Source organism: Anguilla rostrata, chromosome 1 (genome assembly GCF_018555375.3).
Source record: "Anguilla rostrata isolate EN2019 chromosome 1, ASM1855537v3, whole genome shotgun sequence".
Taxonomy (NCBI): domain Eukaryota; kingdom Metazoa; phylum Chordata; class Actinopteri; order Anguilliformes; family Anguillidae; genus Anguilla; species Anguilla rostrata.
Window position 1 is genome coordinate 18,141,918 of NC_057933.1, and position 22,147 is coordinate 18,164,064.

General features: G+C 37.9%; 1 protein-coding gene across 2 annotated transcripts; it reads right to left on the minus strand.

Annotated features, from left to right (window-relative positions):
- Positions 1-2,517: 2,517 nt before the first annotated feature.
- On the minus strand, positions 2,518-21,402 carry LOC135250559 (hepatic sodium/bile acid cotransporter-like). 2 transcript variants are annotated; one of them, XM_064326979.1, is made up of 6 exons: positions 21,230-21,402; positions 7,889-8,346; positions 6,389-6,593; positions 5,106-5,284; positions 4,217-4,416; positions 2,518-4,000 (listed from the first exon to the last, which is right to left on the minus strand). In XM_064326979.1, the coding sequence occupies exons 2-6, from the start codon at positions 8,305-8,307 to the stop codon at positions 3,945-3,947; spliced, it is 1,059 nt and encodes a 352-aa protein (XP_064183049.1). In that variant the 5' UTR covers positions 8,308-8,346; positions 21,230-21,402; the 3' UTR covers positions 2,518-3,944. The 2 variants fall into 2 exon arrangements, with proteins under 2 accessions (XP_064183049.1, XP_064183058.1); XM_064326988.1 differs by lacking the exon at positions 21,230-21,402 and adding an exon at positions 12,455-12,593.
- Between the last annotated feature and the right edge of the window lie 745 nt (positions 21,403-22,147).

Consider the following 22,147-nt stretch of genomic DNA (forward strand, 5'->3'; position numbering starts at 1 on the left):
TACACGATAGTAGCTTCATATCCATCAATGAATTTAGCAAGAAAATATCTCAAGAAAGATAACCACTGTCCACACAATTTTCTCTAAGTTTAAGCTCTATGTAAAAGGGTTAGTGAAGTTTTCATTTACTGTAAGTGCTGGGTAAGTAGGTGCTTAGTCCAAGTGCTGTCTGAAGAGAAGAATCTTCAGTGTGTGGCAAGTCACTGTTCTGGCAGCAGTGTAGAGGTCATGATCTTGAATACCCACTAGATTCCCTCAGAGATTACCTGCATTGGCTGACTAGAGTGGCTGAGCCAGGGTGTAGGGCTTGATCATAGCCTGCATGTAGGAGGGAGACGATTAGTACTAGAGTCTTCAATCTAATGCAAGCTGCAGCAGGGAGCCAGTGGAGGATGCGGAGCAGAGGTATGGAAAGGTGGGGAGGTTGAACATCAGCCTGCATGAGATGCAGGGGTCTTTATGGCAGAGGCATAGTCGATGGTCTATTGACCAGTGTCTTAATCTGAGAATCTCCCCTCCCACTGCAAAAGAACTGCTTCCAGGTGCGCACAGGGAAAAAAAAGATAAGGTGCAGATTTTAATTTAGGATATGCTGTGCCCACATCCAAAGGGCATGCTGTTGGTTAACACTTCTTCAGCTCACTCCCACCATTGAAGGCAGATAGTGCATTTTATTAGCGGTGGAACAGAGGCCATTGGGCCCACAAAACATGCAGCATGTTCCTTAATCAACTTAGGGAAAGTTAATTAGGAAAATATTGCAGCACTTTAAAAACAGCAGTGGTTTTTGTCCAATACCATAACAATCAACTGCCTTTTCTCAGCTGAGAATCAATACTTACAATAGGGTGTCTTAAGAGCTACTATTATGTTGGTGTTGTTGTGTTCTATATTTACATTATATATATATATATTTATATATTTACATCCGACATTGTACCGGTTTGGCTGGCTGGCAGGCGGTCCAAACACACATTTCTATACACTGGTGTTTCTGAGAGCTTGTATATCCCTTACTGAAATCCTTTTAAGAATCATGACCAGTTGTTGTTTAATGTTAGATATTCAGTGTTAATGTATGCATGTACACCAACCTAACATATATTTTAAAGTTAAATAAGAGAATGACATAAAAATGTATATTAAGGGTAGGCTGGTCATTAAAATTCTATCCCAATATGAACACTACATTTGTATTGATTAGATATTCATGCAGCCAATGTTGAACCAAAATTAGATTTAATTGAAGATCAAAATGGAACTCAATTTGAGCCTGTCACTGAAATACATTACTTGAGCACAGGTTTCTCCTCCTCACCAATGCTGAAGTTGGCAAGACTTGGAATTTCATGTCTCCGGTATCCCAGTAATCTATTTATCAAGTGATTTATGGTTCTGAAGGCTGTCTCGTTTCCCTTGTAATATGGAGTTATCCACAGTCAACGTAGTAAATCACCTTCTACTTACAATTCTGGTTTTGAGTGATTGGGTGTGATTGCAATCAACTCCCAGTGGGTGTAAAATCAGATCCCTGCTCTCATAATCTCTCTCTCTGCTCCCACATGATTATTGAGTTTTCCTGGCACCGTGATTTGAGAAATTCTCTTGATAAGCCACCTGTGAAAGGAATCCGTGAGATGAAAATTAAACTTTCAGAAGCAGCGAAAAGAAGGTTAGTTGCTCAGTCTCACTGTCTGTCTTCATTTGTTTCAATCAATACTTTCCTTGAGATAACTATAACCTATTGTCAGAGAGGCCTGTTGAATAAAATCCCCATGGCTGTTGTTCTTGGCCTCGGATAATGACAGTGTTGTTTTGGAATGTGGGGGGTTTTATTCATGGCACTATTGCAGTAGACAGGAAACATTATTCAGTGCCCACAGTTGACTCTTCCCGTTACACCGAACATACATATTCTACATGTCAAGAGCAGTCTCATTCAGATAGCTCCTGTTTTTCCCACTCGTACTCCCAATCTGTTTCTGAGAGTCACTCAAGGTCCTGTCGCGACAAGTCTGTCAGTCACTCTCACTCAGCTGTAGCTCCTCAGCTGTGTCCAGGTGGTCCTCTCAGCCTCTCACCCCCAGAAACACTCCTCCTCAGAGAGTCATGACAGAACTTTTCACAATGATGGTGGTTTTTCAGAGCACGGAACTGCATTACCCAGCAGCTCTATCTACCCCCACATATGTAAAGTTATCCTGCCTCCTATTCATTTTTTAAATATTTTTCTTTTGTTATGTTGGTGCTACCCAGCTATTATTTCCTTCTGGTTATAGCAACCCGTATAACTATATATACTGTAGTTTTATGGATTAATGAACATTATATATAAATTAATAAACACCATATATAAAAGCCATAATTGTGTAGATTGCCACAAAGTTGAAATGTATACATGATAAATCATACTCATATACTTTTGTGTTCTCTTTTGCTTTCTAAAGTAAAAATATTATGTAGGGTTGTTGTTTTTTTTGCACAAATCTCTCAATAAAAGAGGCATACTACACAAGGTGCACTATCCAGCATTTAATATTTAATTATCTGTACATTAAAATCCATAAGCAAAATAACTCCCATTACCATCCTTTTATGCATTCAGCATATAAAAGAGAATGCTACAACCAATTTAGCTATCTTAAACATATGACTAAAATAAAGGGGTTGAAACAAGTGATGGCTATATAATCTGCATATTTAACTTCTAAAATGTACTAGTTTGACTCAAACAAATCAGCTCTAAGTCAAAATAAACTAAAATATATGGGTGCTAATACAATCGGGTGAAAGTCCTTGGACACCTGTTTTAATCAACATATACATAATCTTACATCCAAAAAACTTGTTACAAATACTTAGGTAGGATAACGGTTCAATATATAAAACAGCATTAATTTGTGCAATCAGCTAGCACCTACTGATTAAATATGGACTCACAAGCATATCATGTGTACCATTTACTGTTTATGAATATGAGCCTACACAGTAGCAGATAACCATCACTGGTGTGTGCTTCATGGCACAAGTGAATGTAATAAATTAAGGCATGTTGTCCTGCAACCATTGATCAAAAGAGTAACTAAGAAAAATATTAATTGTGAGAGATCTTTTCAGTTTCTTTAATGCATGTGGAAGAAATTGTTGACTGTTAAGCAACCACTGTGAATTACTGAAAGGCACATACAAAGGAAGCCCAATCTAAAAATGGAATGTAATAGTATTTTTATATTATGAGTCCAATAGCTGCTAGCCAGAGGGAAAGCCCAGGGAGAATGCTAAGTGAACTACACACATTGTTGCATGACTTTAATGCCGCATTTTAACAATTTGTCTGCCTAACAGATGCCAAAGAACTGTGTTTTTGCTTTCACAGTACATACATTATCTCTCACAGTATACGTAGTAGTTCATAAGTAAAAAATGCAATGGTTTTATTTTATCTCAAACCATTACATGTCAAAACACATTATAACAAGTTCAGAAAATAAATGGATTACAGGAACATTTGAATACTGAGTAATGGCGGTTTGAATGTTTGCTAATGGATTATGTTATGAAGATAGCAGTAAATCTTGAGTTCTCTCTCAGCAAATCTCATTGAGGTAGACATTTAATATTAGGTCCAGATGCACCTTTTGGGAAGAAAGCCCATCTTTGTCTTACCATCCACCATGCTGACCAATGCCTCAGAGTTATGTCCCAGGCTTGTTAATGGCAATATAAAGTGAAGCAATCTACAGTGGCATGTGACATAAAGTTGCATGTTACACACTGGAAATAGGACTGACACACTGTGCTCTTGTACCTAACAAAACTACCAAGCTGGACAAGCTGAGTGTCACAGACAACAAAAAAAATCTTTACGACAGTCCTCTGGTCTTCACACCTGGTGGAATATCGAGAGGGGCCAAATCAGAAGTCCTTATGGGCCTCAGCCACATCTATGGTGCCTTCACTTCTTGTACTTTACCTTCCACTACCAGATATGGAGGTTTCTCTGTAAGAGATTTAAAATAAGAAGATAAATAAGTCAAGTTTGCCTTCTGATGATGTATTTGGACATACATTTGGAACTCTTCTGAAAAGGTGGTCAAATCAGACAAATATTGATATATTTCGTCTACACCACCCATACTCCATGTAAGCATTCTTCAGCAGCACAAAGGAGTGTGTGGAGTACATACAGCACAACACAGAGTCTGAAGATACGAACCCTCAGCTGCTGGCTTGAACCTCTTGTAACACCTGAAGATAATGATTAAGAGCAGAGACTCGAGGCCCTGAAAAAAGATGTAGACAACTGGGAACAGGAACAGGGCTCCAATGCCCTCTGGTGGAAAGGTGACTTTCAAGATGGTGGAACACAGTTGGATGTTCTGACAGCCGGTCTCCACTGCAATGGTCCTCCTGCATCTGTGAAAGGAGATTGAATGTTTTGTACCTCACTGGACGTTACAGCGGTAGCCAGAATAAATCTGAGCACATTCTGGTCTCAGTCAATTCAAATATATGAATTTTGTATAAATTGTCAGTCATAACATAGTGACATGTGAAATATGTCAAAAGAATAGTATTTTCATTATGAATAGGCCTATAATAATAGGTGCTATTTTGTTGTCAAACATGACAATATTCACTATGAATTTAGTCACCGTTCATGCTAAATGTAATTAAGTTTTACACCTACAGTGACACTGTAAAAACTTACTATGATAGAACAAACCATCCCAAGACATGTTCAGTCTATTTAATACATGGGGCACTAATTATCTGCCTGTTTTACTCCAGAAATAGAGCCTGAATAGACAGCTTGACACGTGTTCACATATACAAGAATCATACCACTTATTTGCACTTATATGAACAGAATTTTTGGATAAAAAGGACCCTTGTGGGACTAACATACTTAAGTATGCGTTTGTAAACATGATCATTTATTAGGTTTATTTATCTGTAACATTATTTTTTGTTTGCAATTTAATTTGAATTAGATGTTTGTTGGACCACTGCATTTCCTTTTAAACAATTATGTGTTTTATTGTGGACATTCACAGTAGTATTTTATGAACATTTTTAAATATTAAAATATTCTGTTCACTTACCTCTCTTTGACCCTAAAGACACAAGACATGATATACCCAAGTAGAAAACCGATCAGTGGCATCAAGGATGCCATGGCAATCATCTTGGGTGATATGACCACCCAAATTGTATCCCCAACTATGATGCCTGCTATGATACCAATCACCACAGCTGCAATCAATAAGAGGCTGAGTCCAACCTGTGGAACATGTGTAAATACAAATATAATAATGAAAAAGTAAGCGCAACATTCTGAGGCCCTGTCCACACGTAGGCTATACGGATTTTTCTGAAAACGTAGTTTTTTCTCTCCGTTTTGGCCTCTCGTCCACACGAAAACGGCGTTTTAGGTCACTGAAAACGAAGCTTTTTGAAAACGCCTTCCAAGGTGGAGATTTTTCTAAACTCCGGTTTCTGCCTTCGTGTGGACAAGAAAAACGGAACTTAATGAAAACGCTGACGTCATGACGTCAACTCGCGCATGAGTTACCATGGCAATTGGTGTATTGCGCATGCGGCAATCGTTCCAGCGTTCTCCTGTTCGACTGAGATATTTTCAAAACGCCGGTCGTGTGGATAGGATTCTTTTTTAAGGGGGAAAAAACTACGTTTTCAGAAAAATCCGTATACGTGTGGACAGGGCCTTAGATTAATCAAAAATAAATATCACCTGATGATCATAATGCATTTGAAAACACAATTACACTGTTCTTTAAGCTGCTTACACTAAACTTTAGTTGTAACACCAAATCCAATGTATATTGCTTTTTGGTTCAATCTGTCAATAAACTGTGTAGCTCTGAAATTATTAAACTAAAGTATATTGGAACAAATGGCAGTCATATAACTTGTTACCCACAAAAAGAATACAAAAGAAAAATTTGCATTGCCTATTCACGTGAACAGTTGTTATTAAGCATTTGATAGCCAGCTAATGCAACTATCCTTCAACATCATGATCTGTATGGCTATGTAACAGAGAATGTCTTGAAGAAATTTCTTTTTTTTAAATACCCTTACAAGCTTCAAAAAACTTCTGTATAGTGATTAAATGGGAATTATATGGGACACATTAAAACACATATACTGCAATAGTACTGCATTACTAGGAATTATTAGTAGTAATTACTTGTCATTATTGGTGTGTTATGCTACTAGTAATTACTAATCCTACACTACATTCATTTGGCACCCTTTTATCCAGAGCCTACAAAGAAACTCTTAAGTGGCACATTACCTAACTTAACCACAAGCTCCTCACTTAAAGGGGAAAGAATAGGTGCACGTGGAACTGATTCTGTACCTTCTTAACAACTGGGGAGTAGCGTGGTACCCAGTGATTGATGGCGATACCAATGAGACAGGGCAATATGGACATGATCAGGGCAATTACAATGCCAAAATAAGGCACATTATACAGCATGTTGGGTATGCCCTTGCAGTACAAAAAAAGGAGAAGTGGCATAATTCCCAATGCCATTATAGTTGAGAATGTGGTCATCACAATGCTAAGAAAGAGAAAGAAAAACAGAGGTTAGCACCTATGAATATTATAGCTGTAAGCACACAAGGGCATCATATTTTTCAATTTCAAGCACAATTACATTGAGTTGGTTTGTTAGACTTCTACAGTCATCTGCATTGAATCCAGGATTTAAGTGATTTTTAATACCGTGCAACAAGGCTGTTTTAAAATCTTTAGGCCAGAATTGTCTAACTATATTCCCAAGCAGCCACAGTGTCTGCAGGTTTTTGTGGTTTTCTTTCTTAATGCCTATGGTTTTGGAATCATCAACTTAGGGACCTGTCTGATACAGCAATGAATTTCTGAATGTTTCTTCACATTTTCATCTTTATCATGCTGCCACTATGTGGTTGGATTGGCCTAAGCCTTCATCATTCAGCCATATTTTGACATAACCACTAGAAAAGCAATGCATGTATAAGGGTATGTGGGGTGAGGTAAATTACCAAAGTTTGTCCTAATTGGTCAATTTCAAAATTCTAAATGGCAGAAAATCTAATATGTTGATCTTATGGTTCTTTCAGGCAAATTAGTTCTTTGTGAGAAGGGACATCGACCTCCATTGTTTTCAAGTCTCCAGGTCAAACAGTGCAGGAGTAATGAATTCATAGTACCTGCAATTTCAACTGCCTATCGTAGCACTACCAAGGGCCTAATCGCCACCAAATCGCAAGGGAAACAAAGTTTGTGTGGAGCAAGACATTATTGGCTTTGTATAAGGATTAAATAACTTAATAATGGATGGATGGGTGGATTTGTTTGTGTTCTTAGTCATGGAATCAAAGGCAGATATTTTCATATGGATACCTATTACAGCAAAGAGAAGCAATATCCTAAATTTATGTTTGAAGTAAAGTTACCAGGTCACAGACTTTAAAATTGTGCATACCCTTTTATTGAATCGATAACTGACAGAACCACAAATAAAATTTCCATTCCAAAAATGCATTTTAAGAATACATATTAGGGCTGGCAATTGTATTTGTATTTGTTTAATAAAATGCTATGATACTATTTAATATAATACTATGAACACTATGTGGGAAGATTATCTCAAAATGTGCACTAGTGTTGTTTTTGGGCTGTTATATTGAAGTCCGATGAAGGCTTTCACAGAAGTGTTTAAGTAGTTTCAAACAAACAAGCTATTTCTCAAATAAAAAGTACTAAAAAAGAATAAAAAATTAAAAAGTACTAATATCAAATATGTTGGAGAGTGAGGGGAGGAGCTGCTGTTTTCTGGAAGAATGTAAGGGATTAATATGTCAGCATGCTTACCTAAGGTTCATATCACCCTCAAGAGCCAGAGCGACAAGATTGGACAGGTTACCTCCTGGACAACATCCACAGATGAGTATGGTTACTGCTTCCATAGGGCCCACCTGGAAGATTTTGGTTAAAGTGAAGGCAGTGAGGGGCATGATGCCAAACTGAGCTACCAGAGCTATGGCCACCCCTTTGGGCTTAACGACATAGGCCTTGATCTTTGCAACTTCCATGGTGCAGCCCAGGGAAACCATGGTTGTGCAGAGGATGATGATAGTGAGGCCACTGACAATCTTGTCTGTGACCGGATCAAAGACAAGGCTCATGTTGCCAGTGGGGTTGTGAGGTGTGACATTGTAGAGGTTGCCATTGTCCCAAAGGTCATTGCTTCCACTGTATTGCAACGCTGTCTGGTTCCTGGTGGCATCCATTCTAGAGTTGATCCTTTAACCTCTGTTTTTGCCCTGGGACTGGAGAAGGAAAATTAAGAAAATATCAAGAAAATGTATCAAGTTCAAGTTGACCTAATTGTCTGCAGCTGAAAGAATTATATGCCTAATGCTCAAAGTTCAGTTTCAGCTTGACTTGACCAAAGGGAATATGTGCTCCAGGCAACTTTGTATATTGATGCCTGATAAAAAAATTTTTAAAATCAAGCATTTTGTTTTTAATGGATTTTTTCTTTTTTTGCAGACGGATAATTGGGCCATGGGTCAGCCACAGTCAGCCATTGCCTCGGGTGTTTTTCATTAATGAGCCTGTTACGCAGCTGAAAGATATCTTCCTTGTGATTTTCAGCTGCTATAACTCTGTGGGGCCCTCAAGCCTTTCCACACAAAGCACATGCAATATGAATTCTAAGCAGGAATTAATATTATCTGAGCAGATATGGTATCTGTTTAGTTCTATGATTAGGATATTAATGTCTGTTAGTTCTATGATTATGATATTAATACTGTATGCAAGTTTGTTGTACTCCTGTTTCCACGTTACTGAAGCATGTCTGGCTCCTTTAAATTAATTCAGCAATGCTCCATCTCTTCCTCTACAATTTGGCGGTAGCAGGCCATCTACAAAGCTAACCACACACCATAGTAAAGAAATATAAAATAATTTTTAAAAAGCATTCATGTCATGTCAGAGCAGAAACACTGTCAATGGCTGAACAGAATTAAGAGGCCTAACATCACCCAATTAGTTAAAAGAAACTATCCATGGGCTTATTCATGGATTTGAAGGCTAAAATGTTAAACAACAAGGGGAAGCCAATATTAAAAGCAACACATCTGTGGATTACTAGAATCAAACAGAAAGGATGTGACATCATTTTGACTGCCACATTGTAGCTGAGCCTTTATGTCTCAAAGAGTGTTTCAGCTAGGTTACAGAAATTTTGTTGAAGTTTGTGTTAACATATCTCGTACCAGCCCGCACCGATCTGCCATTCTATAAATATACTATCATTTTACCCACACCAACAGAGAGGTAGATAAATAGATACCTAGCTACAAACAACAAACTCCATAATGTGTGGGACCATTTTTTTTCTTGATTAGGCTCTGCGCTCCACAATTTTAGATTAATAATCAAATCATTCACAAAGTGCACATTCTCTGCTTTTATTTAAGGGTATTTTTATACACTTTGGTTTCACCATGTAGAAATGACAGCACTTTTCAAACATAGCTGCCCATGTCAGGGCACCATAATGTTTGGGATATATTAATGTTATGTAAATGAAAATAGTCATTTTTAGTACTTCATCGCATATCCTTTGCATGCAATGACTGTTTGAATTGTACCACAGACAGTGACAGACTGGGATCAAAAAATGGCCCTAACATTTGCAAAGACTGTTGGAGGTGTAAAGCCTGCATCATTTCACTTCCGGTCTGGAACTGGTGTCACTTGGACATATTGACCCCTTATTGGAGACAATGTGTAACTATGTGGTTGTTCATGTAAGTTTTTTTAAGGAGATATCAATGAAATACAATGACATTTATTGAAAATGAAAACTTACTTGTTTACTTGCTAGCTAGTGCGACTAAACAAAAAGGACATATTGCTAAATTCAGCTGGTTATCACGAAATTAGCTACTTATATTAGCACGTTAACCAGATAACATTGGCTAGTTAACAACTCTGAAGAACCTATTGCTTGCTAGCGTTCAACAAGACACACTAACAGTTCCTGGCTAGCAGGGTTGTTGAACAGTCTACTTAGCTGTATCCAGGAATTAACGTTAAGCTATTGAAAATGCTCTTATTTTGCTCCATTATCCAAACGTTTGCTTAACTTTTTATTTATTATTCAGCTGGTGACATTAGTCATTTAGAATGCTGACTCGCTACCTATTTAAGAACACCTTTGATTAAGAACCTATTGCTTGCAAGCTAGCAGAGGTAATGCCATTAGCCTTCCCACTCGCAATTACACCACTACATTGGGTTTTAGTTGCTGTATTGTAAAATAATCATGGTGGATCTTCCAAAAAGACGACAGCATGCCCTCACATTCCCAAGCCCTGACCAATCAGAACAATATATGTTATTTGCACCAAGCCCTGACAAATTTTTATTACCTGCGACCGCAGCTATATAGCTCTGTCTGTCGATTGGCCGGTTGGTTGGTCGGTTGGTCCACAAAAGTGTCCCATCCCATAGCGGTCACAGTTTTCACCCCAAGAGGCTGAAATTTGGCATGGAAGTTGGTCATGACCGAAGGTAGAGCTGAGTAACTTTCAGGCCGATTGACCAAGGGGGGGGGGGGGGGCGCAGCTATTGCGGATTCGCGCTTGTTTTAAATAAAATCAGATGAAAACAAATAGGCCTACATTAGCTTGAGACAGACAGATCATGGAAGTCAAGACATTAAAATAGTTGCTATGTATGACTGGTGTAAAACCAGTGTTGCCAATTTAGCGACTTTGTCGCTAGATTTAGCGACTTTTTGACCTTCCCTAGTGACTAAAAATCTTATCTAGCAACTAGCGACAAATTTGGCGACTTCTGGCAACTTTGGCAACCTCCATTCTCGTTGTCGAGCAACAGAAAAAATCACGTTTCACCGATTTGTGAATTACATCACGTCTGCCTTTCCTAGTGCTCTAGCGTTGCCACAAAATGTTTGTATTGTGCAGAAAAGTTAGTTAGATAGCTACAATACAACTGCTATACTGTCTAGCTAGCTGGCTAGTTATAGCTAGCCAGTTTGACAGCTCAACTGCTAGCTAGCTTACCAGCTAGCTCTTAATTAGCCAACTGAAGGCTATGCTTCTATAAAATATTGACTGCTTATTTATGACTTTGAAACCACATCAGAAATGTCCTTGTCACAATGAGTCACTTGTTTTTTTCCCATAAAATCATGGAGCCTGCCAGCTACCAGATGTTTGTAAGACAACTTAAAAGCTTTCTTGTAGCGCGGCCTTGTCGGTTCATGTCATTTACATCTGCATTTACTGGTTTACCATGATCCTTCAAGTTTAGGTACCCATACCTGTATAAAACCCCTGCGAAGCCATTTGTCCCAAACTTTATGGAGCTCAATGTATTTCTGTTTATTCTGACTTATGTTGTTATTTACTATTTAGTTTATACTAGACATAGAAGAAAGTATAGCACCAAGATGGATGGCTAACTCAAGCACCCATTCCATTTAACTAGCTAGTTGGTTTACTACCTACCTATTTGCACAGTCTTTTTGCACATACAATTGTAAATACATCTGTAAATATTCTCAGACTGTACAAAGCCAGATGTACATTACAGTATGTGCTACAGCAATGCAAATGACTTTTCATGAAAAATTATATGCTACCTAAGAAATTTTGACATACACCAGCCTATCTAGCTGATATATGTTCATTAAAAAAAAAATCAAGAATATTTTAATATGTTTAATCATTTAGCTAATAATAAAAAAATACCCAGCTATCCCAATTTTTTTCCTTTTTTTTTGTACAACTGGTACAAACTTATCATTTGGGTGGGAATTGAACTGGTATAGATGGGAAGAAAAGACAAATACAACTTCTGGTTTGAGATGATACTCTCTTCAGAACTTCTGAAAATGAAGTGTCCACCCCAGGTCCCAATCACAAAACCTATGTCCTGGGCACTGTTGCTGTTACAGTTGTGAGTTTATCTGCTACTTTTTTCCAGTTTAAACATAGATTTTCAACGAAACTTGTAAACCCTATGCCAAATGCACCCCCATCTTCAGTTCACAAAGATATGTCCCAAGGTGTATTTTTTTATTTTAAAAATAAAACGAGTAGATTGAGCGGACTACCACACAAGGAGTGGCTGGAGACGAGTAGGTTCAAAAAGAAGTACAACTTCTGCACCGTTTCTCCATTATGAATTTCATATTCAATGTTTATTGAAAGCACAAGCACTTAAATAAAACTACAGAAGATAACATTTTTTGAACGGTTGATAAAACATTTATACATTCTTCAAAAAAATTCTACCTTACAGTTCTTCATTTTCCTAATCCTTTATCCTTGCTGGTAAAATGATGAGGACCCATTCAAGATTGTACTGGAGAAAGAATAGCTATTTCTTGCTTACCTTCATTGTGTGTGGCTTTGCAGGAATTGACACTGTGTTGCTGCTATGAATTCAGATTGAGGGCTAATTTCCCCATTCCACATTATTGGGTTTTACTCCACTCCTTACCTCCTAGCCAAGCTGCATCCCCTCCCTCCCAGCCTATCACATGGCATGACAGTCACATGGGAAGGGCATACAGTGGTCCTATCCGATAGGCTGCAATCTTGCTCTCTTCCAGAAAACAACCATGTACATTATTTTGGTTGAAAACCCCTAGTTCTTAAAAGCAAGAAACTGTCTTACATCTCAATGTATCGTAAATTATCTGTTGTGTATCACAGAACTTGCAAAATCTAACTATTGAATAACTGAATTGTTTATTGATTGCTGCTGAACAGTGTGGGTTTGGTGGAGTGAAGTTAATTAATGTTACTGGCATTCTGCAATTACTATTTCAGCCCTCCTCTTGGCATTACTGATCAGATATGGCATCTCTCTCCATGTTATATATTTGAAAGATAGGGTTTTTAAGTAAAACAGGTTTTGGTATTCTTACTCCAAAAACCTCTAACCAGATATAAGTTGTGTTTTCTATATGATGTGTTGACATCAGTAGCAAGTTGAGATCCACCAATGTCAATAGCATCTGGAATCAGGCAGGCAAAGGAAGCTATGTTACACTAAGAGTCTCCCTGTTTGCCTGTTTGTTGGGATGTTCTAACTGCACTGCTTAGTGTTGTCTATCTGTTTTTAGGAGCGTGGGAAAGCTTCCTTGGCATTAATCAGCTTGATTGTGAGGACAGAGTGCTATTGTTGCCATGGGGCTGCGGAGGGCTTTTCTACTTGCCATTCATGCACTGGCACTGGACGACCAATAACTGTTGTGCAATCAGCCTAGCTTTCAATAGCTCTGCCTGGCAGTCTGACCGTATCACTTTGTGGGGCACCTCTCTCGATTGTCCCTTTCACTTTTGAAACCCAGGGACATTGGCAGCCAGCTTCCAGTAGCTACTTGTAATTTATTCCCATCTTGACACAGTAAACCAAGAGCAAGATGTGTGAAATAAACACTGGCTGGATTGGGTGCCACAATACAAATTGGTGGTGAAGGTGCACTGGGAAAACTCAGTTAATTTTAAAAAGAATTACCAAGGCACTTTTCATATTTCATGAAATTATAAATGTTTTTTTAGCATTGCATATCCTCTGAAGAAATATTTTAAAAAGTCATGGTGACACATTTTGGCTTACTAGCATTCCAGCATGGGTGTGACATAACATGTGAGACCAGTTCTTATTCAAACTAGCCTAAAAGTATGACAATCAAAAGGTGTGAAGCAATTGGGATTTAACACAGGATGCTCCTGGCTTAAAAATTGGGGGTATCAGGGCATTTAGGGATTTGTGGTCTAAAGTAAGAAATTAAACTTAGAGTAACTCTAAAGCAGCTTGTACAGTAATATTTCCTGGGGGCACAGTAATGAACACGTCAATTTTATAACATTATTTCAGTTATATACACAAAGATCAGTTATTATATTGTGCCATACTTCTTTTCTTTCTTAATTCACAAGTGACACAAGCTTATTATTATTATCATTATTATTATTATTATTATTATTATTACAACCCTTTCTTCTCCAGTGTGTTGGCCAGACTGCTGCCTCAGAGCTACATTCCAGAATTAGTAATGGCCAGTAATCCCTCTCCCAGTAGCTGTTGTTGGAAGTCATCTCCTTCCAGCAAATTTGTAGGTTCACTCTGTGATGTGTGTCTCTGCTCTGCTCAGCCAGTCAGCTGATGGTCATAGGTTGGCTGCCCACGAGACATATCTGTAGGCCTCAAACATAACATGTGTGGTTTTAAGAGGCTTTGGATTGTTTAAACAATATATGAAATATGTGTAAATATTCCCAGAATATTTTATTCTTTCTTGAGCCCGAACTAAAGATTTATGCTTAACACATCATACTGTAGGAGCAATAATTGGTATATTGTCAAATATGTATTAGAGAGAAAAATCATATCTGAACATCTAATAATAATAAAAATAATATAGTAAAATAATTTACTATAAAACACTCATACTGAAATGTGTATATTTATGCATGATTTACTAAATTAAACATTCTACTGAACATTGTTTGATATGTCCTGCCTTAATATAGCAGAATTACATACAATTTTTTTTGTTTTTTACTATATTATACATTTTACAATATTATTAAAAATTATTTAAAAAAAACAAAAAAAAAACAAGGCAAGGCCAGCACCCCTGAAGAACTATTACAATTACAGCTGCAAGCAGCGATGTTGGGGGCCAAGCACCAAAGAGCATTTAGTGCAATTTGTATCTTTCTGAAATGTCTGCAAAAATATTAATTAAGTTGTGCAACAAGTTAGTTGCCTTCATACCACAGTTGTGTTGCTGGGGTGCACTGCATGCTTCAATGGGAGATGGAGACAAGCATTGTGAAAGGTTCAGTCCTTTCTTCTGACAGAGATAGAATGCAGTCTGTGTATTTGAACTAAGTTCTATCAGAAAAGCTGTTGTTGTTCAGCCAAAATTTATTGTAACTTATACTTGGATTGCATGTATTACAAACCTTATCCAGATATCACCCATACCAAATTTGTTGTTTATTGGATGTTAGGGCGTATCTGCAATGATTTGAATATAGCTATTTTGAGGTTCTGTAAGGCCACCTTGGTGGTATGGTTCACAAAATAAGATACACATGATCTACATGAGTCCCTTTTCAGTTTGTATTTCCAAAATTTGAACAGTGGCTGGATTTAAAGGAGGTGTGGTCAGATATCTTTTCCACAATTTTTACATATTCATATTTGGTTATCTTTAAGGAGAAGATGCACTTTTTAGGACTGTTAGAGGGAAGCTGTTTGAGGGTTCCTGTGGAATTTCATACGATTTGGCTTAATGGCGCTTATGCAAATTAGTATTTTGCAAAAAAAAAAAAAAAAAAAAGGCCTACAGGCCATTGTACCATAAAACTGCAAACCTGTGTATGCTCATCCACAATATGGCTGTATATCATCCACAGAAGTATCATCATATTCTGCAACTTGGTGTATGTAAACTTTTGACCCACTGAAAATCTGATATAGTACTTAAAAGCTGAAATAAATGTCTCTTAGCTATTATTTTGAAATGACCTCTTATGGAAATAAAGTAGATACCCTAATTGACTTAACACAGGAAATGTATGGTAACATGAAATGTGTGGAGTTGTGAAAAATTGAGTTTGAATGTCTTTAGCCTAGGTGTATGTAAACTTTTGGCCTCAACTGTATCTCTGGACTGAAGAAAGGGAATCGAAACTTGAAGGACTCCCTGGCTGTGGTTGTGGTCAGAGTTAGAGGCACACTTGTTTCGACCCAAATTGATGTTCTAGGGTGAGGTTAAAGCAGGTGAGTAGCTTTTGTTGAATATCCTCACATTAATTTTTGTGAACTAATGACTGTTCCAGTAAACCCAGAAGGGGTTTCCATTCACAGTCTCCAAAATGAACACGAAGTTTTTTTGGCTCAGGGAAGATCCTGTTGGGTCGCTCGCAATGTAGGCCTATTCTCTGTTATTGTCAGACCTGTCTTGTGTGTGGTCCTCAGAGGCTTGTTTGCCTGGTTGGAAACCTCCTCTTGACATTCTGTCTTTTTTCCCTATGATCACTTTACTAAAGTTTCTAATCAGTACTTATATCAAAACTACGGCTAAGTGCCACTGAATGGCGGTAGACGAATTAAGAGCTCTTTGGTCAAGCAGCCATCTTGTATCAGGCCCCTCTCATTGGTTTGCTTTTTTTATTCCATGAGAAGATTTTATGTAAAAATTTTGGCAACCAGAGGATATTTCATCGAAAATAATGTTGCAATAGACTGAATAAAGCGTGGCCATCATTTTTTAGATAAATAATTGAAATGGTACATTTAATTGCTGCCTTAAAAATGTCATTCATTATAAATTAATTGTAATTTATGGCAACACATAATTCATCCATGTGTTAACACACTATATTCTTAAAACAGATCATAAAACTCAAATTCCTAACCTAAAACACGCAAAAACAAAAGCACCCTCTAGTGCAGTGGTGTCAAACTCGTTGCCATGGAGGGCCGTGTGTATGCAGGTTTTCATTCCAGCCTCAGATCTTGATTATATAATTAGTTAAATTATTTGCTGAATTAGGGATGCAGGTATGTGCACAATGGTGACCCGACGTCTCTGGTGACCCGCATTGTCTAAATAAACATTTTCTTATATTCTGTGCTTCAATGCAGTTAAACGCATATGGCTGAATGAGTAATTGGACTCAATTAAGGCAGCATTAATTGGTTGAAATGAAAACCTGCATACACACGGCCTTCCATGGCAACGAGTTTGACACCACTGCTCTAGTGTATATTATCAGAGTCATTAAACTGCAAACAGGTCATCAGAGCAATGCAAGCCAATCAAGAGCATAGTGTTACTACCATATAGCATAACCACTGCATGTAACTCATCATGAGATATTAGCTCACATGTAATTCACACGCAAATAATCCAGACCATTTTAATCACAGAAGACTGCTTACATGTAATCTTTTTAGTTCTTGTGTTCAGTGCATTATTTGGTTAATGCTTTGCTTTCATTTAAGGAACATATCAAGAACCCCTTTCCCAGGTTTATTTTTATTTGTTAAATGTATTGAGGACCATGTTACTGGTGCATATTCATATTTTTCTGTCAAAACTTAAAACGCCAATGAAAAGTCAGTTATTCAGTTCCACAAAGTTGGAAATTGTTAATGACAGTGGTAAACATATATATATGTGTGTGTGTGTGTGTGTGTGTGTGTGACAAAAAAAAAATTGTATTAGTCCACCTGTATATTTGTATTAGTCCACCTGTGGTTTAAAAAAAACTTTAGGTAGAGAAGACGTTTATAGGCCTTTCAGTTTATAAGCCTATTTATTGAATAGTAAGCCTACGCACAAACATCTTTATTCAGTGTCTACCCACAATAACACAGATAGATGAATTTTACTTAAATAATAATCTTAGACACGTCTGTGGTAGGGTGGGCGTGGTTTTGCGTTGGCTGCAGAGAGAGAGTGGACGGGGCGGCTTTCGGAACTCTGCGCCACAGCTGTTGGGGATTACTAATCAGCACCGATGTTTAATTGTTTGATTGATTGACAATGTGCTGATTACCTCGACAGTGAGCCTGGGCGCTTAAAAGGCGGTCTACGGAGGCAGAAGGGAGACTGACTGGAGACGGAGGAAGTGCTGACCGAGAGTCAGCAGCAACCATTGTGTTTTGTACGAAACCGAAAGCCGCGCGGCGGCCGTTAAATAAAAAGACGCATTCTCGTCCTGAAACAACTCTCGTCTATTAACCGAGCGGTGGCACTCAGCTTGCTACAACGACTTTCCTCCAAATAGTCTCCTTTAGCTTTAAATCACTGCTCATTTTGTGAAGTGGGATGTAGAGGAATGGGAGGGAGGCAGAGGAGTATTTAAATTTATTGAAATGTATATATATATGTGTGTGTGTGTATATATATATATATATAAACACCCACAATTCCACAAGTACCATTGGCCTCTACTGAACAAGTCAATCAAGACAATGAAGAGGTTCAAAGAGACAAAACAGACATCCATTAAGGTCAATAGCAAGCCTGACCCTAAACTTGGCTCAGTATGGGGTCTGTGGCTGTTGGGGGGGAAATAGTAGGTTTTACAGGCCTTTCTAAAGGACCATGCAAGAGCTGGATTGTAGTGGGGGAGGGGACTGAATGTTGCGATGCCATCTGGCCTCATAATGACAGGCTGCAGAGTGACAGTGCTGATCATTACCATCCCCTCAACTCTTCATATCGGTCTATAATAAGCAATAGGTCTGGTCAAATTAGGAATACATTTTAGGAATGCTTGATTGAAGAAATATTGATGATAAATCATCCACTATTTGTAAGGTGTCAGGATTAACAAGGGTGGAGATTGGAGCTTTGAATTCATCTCAGTGCTTAAGTATGTCCATGCATGAGAACTGTACTGAATCTATATGGTGCATCGGCAGGGAAGGTAACATTGAACAAGCACAATCTCTGCAATTATGTATGGGAATGTTGTTGAGAAACAAGTCTATCCAAAAAAATATCATCAGATAAAAGCTTTGATTCGAATATGCTTTTTCTACCAAGGGTTAATTACTTATCTATTTCTTTTTTCCAGTCATACATCTTTCATATTCATTGTCACATCTGTTTCTGTAGGAAGAATATTAATTTAGTGTGTGTGTTTGTGTGTGTGTGTGGTAGGAGTACTTTACTTTGTAGGTTTGCACACACTGTCTGGTAAAAGCAACGTCCATCCTGAAGAGATGCAATTTTACGCTGGCCGGGTCCCAGATTTTCTTTTTGGCATATGAAGTGAGACTGAACATCCATGCAAAGGAAAATAAGCAGTGCACACACTAACACTGACTTCAATGAAATAAACTAGTGTACTCATTGCTGCATGATCCTGTTCAGTGCATATCCTGGATGATCTGAGGATGGATTAGCAAGGGGAAAGCTATGCTAGAAGAAATCTGGGATTGCTTGTCTCTGGGGGATCAACTGAGAAAAACAGAACAGGCCCTGCTACATCTTGTAGATTTTATCATCCCATAATTCCAAATCCCTCCAGTAAAAACACATGGAATCCATTGCATGAATACCTGGCGAGGTATTTGCCTTAATAGCCATTTTGGAGTATTGCGTTTCAATGTATTTATTTATTGGTTTATTCATTTATTAGAGTATTGAAGTTTTTTCTTCCAACTTTATTGAATTTTAACAAATTACATTTTCAACAAGTACAGCATATATTTCAAAACAGTAGCCTATGAAGTAGAGAAAGGAAACATCATCAGAAGTAAAAAAAAAAAAAAAAAAGAAAAAAAGAAAAAACAAAAGTAATTTTTTTTTAATGAAGTAAAAAGAAAAAAACATACTTTGTCTCAATTTCCATACATTTTTCATTCAAATGAAAGTTGGATGCTCAGGGCAGAAAGTTGGAATTTAGGCAACATTTTTCAGATGTTTTTCGTTTTGATAGCTTGTTGTTTTGGCTTTTTTCCAAGGTTATCCAAGTATAATTTAAACGTGGCTTTGAATTGAATGCGCAATTAGTAACTTTATCTGCAGTGCATTTGCGTCACTACCGGGTTACTGCAAACAGTAATGTAGACTGCGCACTAAAAATTTTAGTGCGGATATCTTGACCGATATTTTTGCAGATGGCGTGACCGCAGTGAAGTAGAGGTGCAAACTAAGGGCGCATAATCAATGAAAATCAGAAAGTCGCACACTCAGGTTCCTCCACATCTTTTCCCGAAATGTTGGTAATACAGCAAGAAACTTCCGGACTTGATTTTTCATAATGTACCAGCTCACAATAATAGCACAATCTATCGTTCATATTTTATGATGAAACTTGCAACAGAAGCGGAATGGAATAAGCAAATGTTTTAGCGCTCTGATCAAACTCATTTTCACGCAGGCAAATGATAAATTTAGGTAGCCTATTATTTCCTCATGCTGTGTAAGATACAGTGAGGATGAAACAATTTTTTTGGCAGGCCTAGTGAAAAAAACTTTTTACATGACAGTGCTTGGAGCAAAGTGGCAGTGTTGCCAGATCTGAAAACGATGAACCAGCCAATTTTTTTGTAAAATACAAAAAAGCATCACGTATATATTACATGAGAGCTGCGATTGAGATTGCCGACGGCGGGACGTGCTATTCACGTTGTTTCATTTGGAATGAGATTCGTCCGGATGTGCGTGAGCGCATGAAACAGCATGAAGCGTGCACTGCACCAACAGATATAAATGATTAGTGTGACGATATGGCAGTAAATAAATCAACAGCCCAAAGTATATGACAAACCGCCCAAAGCTTTTTCCCTATTGCTCATAAACATATCAGGTTTCCTATCTCCGCCCAATCTGGCAACACTGCAAGTAGTCATCATCTTAACTATTGCAACTCTACTAACTTATGGTGGTATAGAAAACACAATTATGTATGTAGGTTTTTCTTTTTAAAATCAATATTACAGGACCAGCGCACAACAAGGAGAGAACAGGCTTCACATAAACCCAAACCAACAATGCAACACCGCTTTCTCAGAAATAAAGATACACTGGAGGTATATTTTTGTTCTTTAAGGAACACATTTCCCAAATGCAGCCTGCCCTCAACTAAAGCAAAATGATGTTTGGGGGCTTATAAGTACCAGCAAAAAAGTACAGATTAATTATATACCGCTGGCTAAGGGTACAATTTTATGTACCTACATGGTACCACCCCAGTGACAAACGTTTGTACATTTTTAGGCACTTTTCCATATCTTTTTTTCCAGACTAGAATGTAAAGCGTGCGTTCGCTTATGACAGGCACAACTTATTAGCCATAATTAGGGATGAAATAACTGAATTAAAATCGGACGGCTGAGATGTAGCTACACAACAAAGTCGAGAGGAAAAACAAGACCCGCAAACTTAAAAACCCATAACATCCAGCATCCTACAATACACTGTACTCTCGCACAGAGAACCATCAGCTATACGACTTTAAAATTGCAACTATTTTTATTAACCTGATTTTTTCTTTTTTTTTTTACTTAGGACGCCCTCCAGTGACAGACATTAAAAACCTGCTAACGTACAAGACAGCGATCACATTATAGTAACATTTCCACGGCGGACATGGAAAATGTGGCTATATAAATCTATCTTACCACTGACGGCTTTCTGCAGAAAAAGTAGGTAACGTAGGGTGGATTCAGGTAATTTGGGACATCAGGACAACTAAGCTTTGGACTGATGAGCTGTGTGAAAAATCAACCGCCAATCACTGAAAAAGTTTTAGAATTGTTGCTACAACCAGAGGTGGGTAACCCGGCTTCAAAGAGTAAAAAGACTGCCCATGTATTTGCTCCACCACCATGCACTAAATCAGCTGACTCTAATTAGCATAACTCTTCAGCATGATAGGAGACCTAATTATTGTAATCAGCTGGTTTAATGCATGGTGGTGGAGCAAATACATGGTCAGTCTTTTTACTCTTTGAAGCCGGGTTACCCACCTCTGGCTACAACACCTTTTTTTATCATGAAACAATGGATTTGATTGGTCTGATATAATCAGACGGATCGTGGTCTAGCCTATCCTTACAGGAATCAGTGTAAGAATGATCAGTGTAAGAATGTGGTAAATTCACAAATGTTGCTTTAAATAAAGTTACAACCTGCACTACAAGATCATAATGAAGTGATTTAATCATAGGTTAAAACACATTAACAATATCTGTAAAATACTATTTTGTGTCTGTGAAATATTACCTGAGCATTTAAGATAAAATGGGACAGCACTGTTCAGGTAAAGTGAGACAGCATTAATGCTTTATTTAGCCTATAAAACTATAATATGGTCAACCTTTATGCATTTACATGTTAAGTTACAATGCTTTAAATTATTTGCAAATATGCACTTGGCATGCCTATTAACCCATGCCATGCCGTACCGTGTAACCAAGATCAGATTTGCGCAATGTAGGACGGAGTGTAGCACAGTGGGTAAGGAACTGGGCTTGTAACGGAAAGGTCGCAGGTTCGATTCCCAGGTAAAGACACTGCCGTTGTACCATTGAGCAAGG